Source organism: Sinocyclocheilus rhinocerous, unplaced genomic scaffold (genome assembly GCF_001515625.1).
Source record: "Sinocyclocheilus rhinocerous isolate Xijiao unplaced genomic scaffold, SAMN03320098_v1.1 scaffold1069, whole genome shotgun sequence".
Classification (NCBI taxonomy): Eukaryota; Metazoa; Chordata; class Actinopteri; order Cypriniformes; family Cyprinidae; genus Sinocyclocheilus; species Sinocyclocheilus rhinocerous.
Genome location: NW_015635541.1, coordinates 2,430,080 through 2,437,867, shown reverse-complemented (window position 1 = coordinate 2,437,867; position 7,788 = coordinate 2,430,080). Strand labels below are relative to the sequence as shown.

Here is a 7,788-nt window from a genome sequence, read left to right as displayed (position 1 = left end):
TTACAGCTCAGCAAGGTTAATGTACCTCCCATGAACACAGGGGTTGGATGAGCACTCATCAATGTTTCTCTCACAGTGATAGCCCATGAAACCTCTGGAGCACACACACTGGTAACCATCAAGACCGTCGATGCACCTCCCGTTGTTTCGGCATGGATTAGATTTGCACTCATCAACGTTCAGCTCGCACCATTTACCTTTAGGAAGAACAAAATCAATACCATATAAATACATTACATTCAGCATTTAGAAATTCTTGTAAATCAAGGTGATCTCGGATATCAAGGTGAAAAAATTAATAAAGGTACGTGCATAAGAACAATGTGGTACATTTTTGCAAAAACCCAAACCAAAATGCTGAGAAAAAAAAAGATTAGGGCTGCACGATAAATCGCATGCGATATTTAATGCGCATGCATGCGATTTATCATGCAGCCCTAAAAAAGATGAAAAGCAAGTCTAATAATTTTCTCAGTATAGATGAGGAAGTTAATTAGACTTAAGTTAAGATGAGGCTAACAGTTAATAAAATCTTTAATAAGGTTAAAAAGCACATTTTCAAAGAATGTTCTATCAACATTTAATATCAGCTATCAACTAGCAGAAATATAGTTGCTTATGCCAATCCATAATTCTGAAAGCATTTAAAATTTGATTTGAAATACAAAATTTTACATCTAAAACCATTTTGTGAGGCATTCAAGGATCTTGTCATTGGTAGCATTGTATTTTACTAGTCTACAGACTGTAGACTTTAGAAAACTATAGAAAGACTATAGATAACTATAGAAAAGCTTTAAAATATGAGTATAGGCATTAAAATCTGTATAAGCATAAAACAATCCATAATTCTGAAAGCATTTAAAATTTGATTTGAAATACAAAATTTTACATCTAAAACCATTTTGTGAGGCATTCAAGGATCTTGTCATTGGTAGCATTGTATTTTACTAGTCTACAGACTGTAGACTTTAGAAAACTATAGAAAGACTACAGATAACTATAGAAAAGCTTTAAAATATGAGTATAGGCATTAAAATCTGTATAAGCATAAAAAATAACAATTTATTTTTGTATTTATATAGTATTTGCACAGTTATCACAAATAATTTAAATTAATATTAATTTAAATTAATATTTAATTTTATCATGCAATTTTTCCTCGATTTGACTCAAATAGTAGTACAAATGGAGGTGTTCAATGGGAGTGTTTTCGCACCAATAGTGGTCATTTCAGGTATTTTTACTTCAATTTGCAGGATACTTCTAATTTGTGTATTTCGAAATGTGCAGTCACGCTTTTGTATGTCACTGGCACAGAGTGCATTATTCTCTAACCTGGATTTATGAGCAAGTTGAATGATGTAAAATCCACTACAAAAAGATTCGGTAACAAACACCCTAATAGGTCATAATTTACCTGGAAAAAAGCTGTAAATTCAGTAAGTTGAGAAGAGCCTGTAAAATCCAGAGGCGAGTAAGACTCCGTAGACACCCAGGGACAGGTTGACAAATGACGGAGATAAAAACGAGAGCCAAAGAGCTGCGATACTAAAGAGCAGACAGCCATTATTCTTCCTCCCTGTAACTACACAAACAAATGGAAGCATTTCCAAAAGCCCCGAGACATCTAAATAAAGAGCAGAAGCGATCTTTTAAACATTATGAATCATATGCTGATATTACAGGAATGTAAACTTAATTCACGCTTGACTACACAAATAATTCAGTCACTTCGGGCGAAAGCGACGCCATCAGTCGCAGTTCAGGTCATGCACTGACAATAAATTAAAGCTTTATTTCAATTACTCACTGCTCAATACACAGCCAGCGAGAAAAACTACCCCTGGTGTTTCTCACTAAAGAAGTTTTCAACCTTTCTTAGCACTGTTCTTCACGCTGAAGTGTTTTGGTGTGTCTCGAAGGCAACGTGGATAAATAAAAGGAACTAAAACGTAACAATGAGGCAGATCATTAACATCTTCTAATTAAAGTGTTTTTCCCAATTGCTCATTCACGGACCGTTGTTAATTCCCTTCATATTGACCTACTGGTTAAGCCGTAATGAATTTATTTCCCTGCGGATAGTCGTCCGCAAACACAACAAAGTGTCAGTGTATCGACTGGGTATGAATTAACTGTAAAAATCGTATTAACCCCAAAACACGAACCGGGTTTTAATATTCAGTCACGACATGCTGTTTGTAGTCAGCCATCAATCAAGTACTTCATATCTCACTGCTTCATACGACACTATCAAGACTGTAGATTGTAAGGAAGTGCACACCAGCCTCGCTTCATAGACAATACATTTACACTGTCAGCGCTCCTAATGAGATAATACAAAACCCTCTTAATCGGCATTTCCTTGTCTGATTTGACAAATAATGCGCCGTCCTATCAGACTTTGTAGAATATGAGAAGCCAAGCTGGGGAGAGATTATAAAGCTGTTGGGTTAATCCTAATGTTGGCTTTCTTAAGGGTGCTCACTGTACTCATCTGAGAGGAGAGAAAAAAACCAAATAATCTTCTCCTCCACTCCTCAATTACTCCTCTCTGCAGGAACTTCTCAAACCCACAGCAAGTTATCAGATTTTCTATCCAAGAGACCAAAAAAGAGAGAACTAGAGCAACGCAAAGAAAGCCAGTGAAGAAAAAAAAGCCTGAAAAAGAAAAAATAAACACTACTATCTTAAATCTGAAGATAAAATAGGAGAGAAAGAGTTGGAAATCTCTAGCAAGTGCTTTGCAGCTTCAGAGAGCAAGAAACGGCTGAACAATTATCAAAAATCATAACTGCTGAATATTTCCCTTGATATTTTAAATATTGATTAATTTCAATCAATAGAATTTAAATTAAAATACTTGTTTTACCATTTAAAAAAATACATCTTTCAGTCATAAAATATTTCAAATAAATAATGTATTATTAAAACATGAAAAAATTAAATAATAAATAAAACATAACTTTATACATATGCATATTAGAGTCATGTAAAAACAACTTTCATTAATAATAGCATTTAAAATAAATTGACACATTTAATGTTTTATTTGTTGAATTTTTTTTGACAGATTTGAATTATGAAAAATGTATTAATATGGCACTCATAGTCCTCTATATGGGGCAACTGCATGTCATAATCTTTATATACGCTATACATCTATAATGCATCTAAAGTGATACGAATGAACTGCTATCGTGCAGGTTCACTAGCTTTAGATGCTACATCATCAAATAATATATCATACAGACATTGTATCAAGTTTCTCTGCCTTTTTTCATGCAAAGCTGCCGATCACAATGGAGGAGACACTTACTAGATCCAAGCAAAATCACAAATAATGTCATTTCACCGAACGAGGCACATTATATGGCGTGCCTGAGAAACACACCATTTCAATTTAAAAATCATTTTGCCGCAGATCAGCCACAGAGACACGTCGGATGGCAGGCTGCCGCATATTGCCTTTTGTATCTTTGATTCCGCCTTCTCGAGAAGTTGCGATGCCGTTACATGTCTTATTAGGGCAAATATTTCCTCTGAGCCCCAGTTGGTTGAACCAATCCAGAATATATCCTCCAGCCTGAGCTCTCAGGGGACGCGTCCGATTCCTCAGATGAGCTCAGAGCTGAGAGGAAAGTAATGACTGGTGCAAGGCAGAGTGGGGCCTGATAATAAAAGAGGTTTCTGTGGGAATTAGGGCCCGTGTGTCAGGCTGAGCTCTCCAAGGAGTTTCCGTGCCTCTGAGATTTCCTTCTTTCCCCTCAGCAGGATGAGGATAAATTGAGGATACAGTACAAAAGACAAATGAAATTAATCTTCAAGCCGGCTGATGGCGTTTGAGATTACATTTAAAAAAAAAAAAACAGCATTGATAAGTGGGCTAGCAATGTAATGGCCTTAGTATTAATAGGTGTTTGCATGTAACCTGAGGTTCTAGCACACATGCGTTTAGATAAAACAGATACAGACATGTACAATGTCAACGTATTGACGTATCTAAAGTGTAAAGTCTTGTATGCACAGTATGTACAAGGTGCAATTGTTTACAAATATTTTCTAATAGGTTGATTATTTCATTTATATATATATATATCTATATATATATATATATATATAAAAAAGATGACTGAGACAACACAAAGACAGAGAAATCACAAATTAAATATAATATTGCTGTTGTTTTGCTTATATTTCACACTTGTTAACTTTTTATAACACCATTCAAAAGTTTAAAGTCTGTAAATTTTTATTTCATCAAGGCTTCATTTATTTGATTAAAAGTACAGTAAAAACAGTAATACTGTAAAATATTATAATTATAAATATTATACAAATTAAAATAACTTTTCTAATTTAATGCATTTTAAAATATGATTTATTTCTGTGACGGTAAAGCTGAATTTTCAGCATCATTACACCAGTCTTCAGTGCCACTTGATCCTTCAGAAATTATTCTAATATGCTGATTATATATATATAAAAAGATGACTGAGACAACACAAAGACAGAGAAATCACAAATTAAATATAATATTGCTGTTGTTTTGCTTATATTTCACACTTGTTAAGCTTTTATAACACCATTCAAAAGTTTAAAGTCTGTAAATTTTTATTTCATCAAGGCTTCATTTATTTGATTAAAAGTACAGTAAAAACAGTAATACTGTAAAATATTATAATTATAAATATTATACAAATTAAAATAACTTTTCTAATTTAATGCATTTTAAAATATGATTTATTTCTGTGACGGTAAAGCTGAATTTTCAGCATCATTACACCAGTCTTCAGTGCCACTTGATCCTTCAGAAATTATTCTAATATGCTGATTTGGTCCCTTAATGCATCCTTGCTGAATACAAGTGTTAATTTCTTAAAAGGGTGGTTGACAGTTTTTTTTCTAGGCTTGATTGTGTTTATGGGGTGAACCGCACGCGTGTCCATGTTTAAAGCTTCTCATAGCTATGTGAAAATAAGTGTATAAATGGAACAGTTCATTGTTTGAGCTGAGCTGGTGATCTGAATGAGAAATTTTGAGAGAGAGAGAGAGAGAGAGAGAGAGAGAGAGAAATGCAGAACGTGTGCAGAGCAGGGCGACGCGAGGAACAGAATTGAGAACCGCTGCTTTAGAACATTGATTTGAAACTTGTGACTCCATTAGGATCATTAGAAGACAGAATCATGATTCATATATGAAAAGATTTTTACGTGCACCCCTAGTTTTCTTCCTCTTCTCTAAAGCATCGCAGCATGGCCTCGCTTCCTTCGTTGCAAGTTCCCTGGGGTGGGGTTTGTGATGTCACAAACCCGGGAAGTAACTCGTTGTAGTCCCTACGAGCCGTTTTTGTAGGCATTAAATTGCCAGAATTTTAAAAGGCGATATCTTTGTTTGCATTGCATTTTCAGTGCCACGACTTTGCAGATATTGTTAATGCTCAAACAGCAAAATGACACACTAACGTTAAAAAAGTGAAATCGCATTCAACCACCTAAAAACAAATTACAAAAAATAAATGGCCTAACATCTAAATTAAATTATTTTAATCAAGAAATAAGTAACATTATTAAAGCGAAAATTATATTTAAAATCACTGAATCAAACTAAACTAATTAGGTTACACAAACAAATATAAATGTAAGGATATATCAGGCAGAAATACAGTATTGTCAGGGCTCTGCCCTGGCAGCTTTGTCTGTGTTGTCTTTGTTTAATGTTTCTTTGTTTGTCTTGTGTTTTCACACATTGTTTTGTCTTTGTTTATGCTTGCCATGTGTTCCTGTGGTCCCACCTCCTTGTTTCCCTTGGTCACGCCCACTTGTTTAGGCCTTGTCTTGTCCTCGTTTCTGTAATTGGGCTCACCTGGCCCTCGTGTACTTTCCTCCCTTTATATTGTGTTGTTTTTCCTCTTGTGGTTGCTGGTTCGTCTTGTGCCATAGAGACAGTTACTGACTTGCTGCTCTATATTCCAGTCTTGCCCAGTTAATGTGTATCCTATTGTAGTTTTTGCTCTTGATTTTCTATCTTCTGATTTTGGTTTTGTTCTTTAATAATCTTGCTTATATTACTTGTAATATCATAGTTAGTAGCTCTTCAATCTTGTTTTTACTCTTGAACTGTTTAGTTGTTTTTTGTCTAAACTTAGATATTCCCATTACGTTTTGGTTTAGTTTTGCTTTGCTTTTTTATTTTATTTCCCCTTTTGTACATGTTTCTCTGTGTGTTGCACTGAGTAGTGTTGTTGTCTTGAGTGGTGCCTTGTTGTGTATTTGTGTGTGTGTTCGTGCTGTGTGTTCCCTCCAGCCCTGCTCTACCAGCCTGAGACTCCTTGCCTGTTGGTCCCCCAAGGCGGCCTGCCAACCAAGCCTGGTGCTGAGAACCGAATCTCTGATACTGCCTGCCTTGAGCCCCTTCACTCTGCTTGCATGCTCTGCTGTTCTCTGCTCTGGTTTTCTCCCCATCCTTCCGCCCCGATTTGACCAACGACTGAGACTGTACCCCAGACTGTCTACCTCTCAGGGCATTGATCTTTCCCTGCTGGTTGGAGCTGTCCCAAGATTGTCCACCCCTGTGCTGTGAACTTGTGTGTCTTCAATAAATCTTGTTTCACTCACTCTGCATTTGGGGTCCCTTCCTGTTGACCGTGACAAGGAATCTGTACATTTTTTTTTTATAAAGATTGTCCGCCCCTGTGCTGTGAACTTGTGTCTTCAATAAATCGTTTCACTCACTCTGCATTTGGGTCCCTTCCTGTTGACCTTGACACAGTATCTCCTTAAGGTAACAATTTCAGGTTACAACTGTTTACAGTATATAGAGAGTACAAACTTTATTTTTATTAATCCCACCTGGATTTAATTCATAAGTATATTTGGCATTTAAAAAGGTTTTTATTTTTTTTTTTAATCCTTAATCATTTACAAATAAACAACAGCCAGGATACAGGTTTGTTTCTGAGTACTAAACTTACTCAACTGTCAAGTTCAGTTTAGACCAGTTTTCAGAAGACTCGTGAAGATTGCATGTTTATGAAGTGTTTACATTTTAGATGCTTTCAATATATTGACATTGTACAATTGCAGTGCCTATATCCAAACATACCCAAATGAAAGAAAGCCCACGAGTAAGGATGAGATTACCCTGGGGAAAGCGGAAAACGGTGAAAGAAAAAAAGGACTGAGGAGACGAGGAAGTACTTGATTCAAATGCAGAGGAGGAGGTGTTTAGTTAACTCAAGGTGACTCCGTGTATGTGAGTGTGTAGATATTTGTGGGAGTGTGCGATCTAATTAAAGTGGTAAATGTGCTGATGAGCTATCTGTGTGTTCTTTCCACTGAGAATCTGTCAGGCTGGGGAACACAGCCCGTGTAGACACGATAAGCACTGGTTTCTCTCATTGATTTTGTGTCTCGGGCTCTGGCAGAGGGGGACATACCTGAGAAGCCAGTACGGCAGACACATATGAATCCCCCAGGTTTGTTGATGCACACAGAGTCATGGAGGCAGGGGGAAGCTTCACATTCGTTTACGTCCAGGTTGCAAAGCGTTCCAAAATATCTGGTGACACAGTTGCATTGGAAACTGGAAATGCACAAAAATAACTTTATTAGCCAAATCTTATTTTTTAAATCCCTGGCTAAGTCTGTGACACAGATGTCTGCCAAACAAAATGGTACCATATCTGCATGAAGTTTTTTATTTTTTTTATTTTTTAGGAAAACTGACAGACAGGAAAAAGTCTGATTGACAGCAAAAAGATCTGAAGCGTGTCTGTTAATCATG

General features: G+C 36.1%; 1 protein-coding gene across 1 annotated transcript in view; it reads right to left on the bottom strand.

Moving 5' to 3' along the window:
* LOC107747288 (neurogenic locus notch homolog protein 1-like) overlaps positions 1 to 7,788 on the bottom strand; it is a 150,291-nt gene that overhangs the window by 41,401 nt on the left and 101,102 nt on the right. The window contains 2 exon segments of the mRNA XM_016561757.1: positions 26 to 197; positions 7,442 to 7,587. Of these exon segments, the coding sequence (XP_016417243.1) occupies positions 26 to 197; positions 7,442 to 7,587 (318 nt within the window).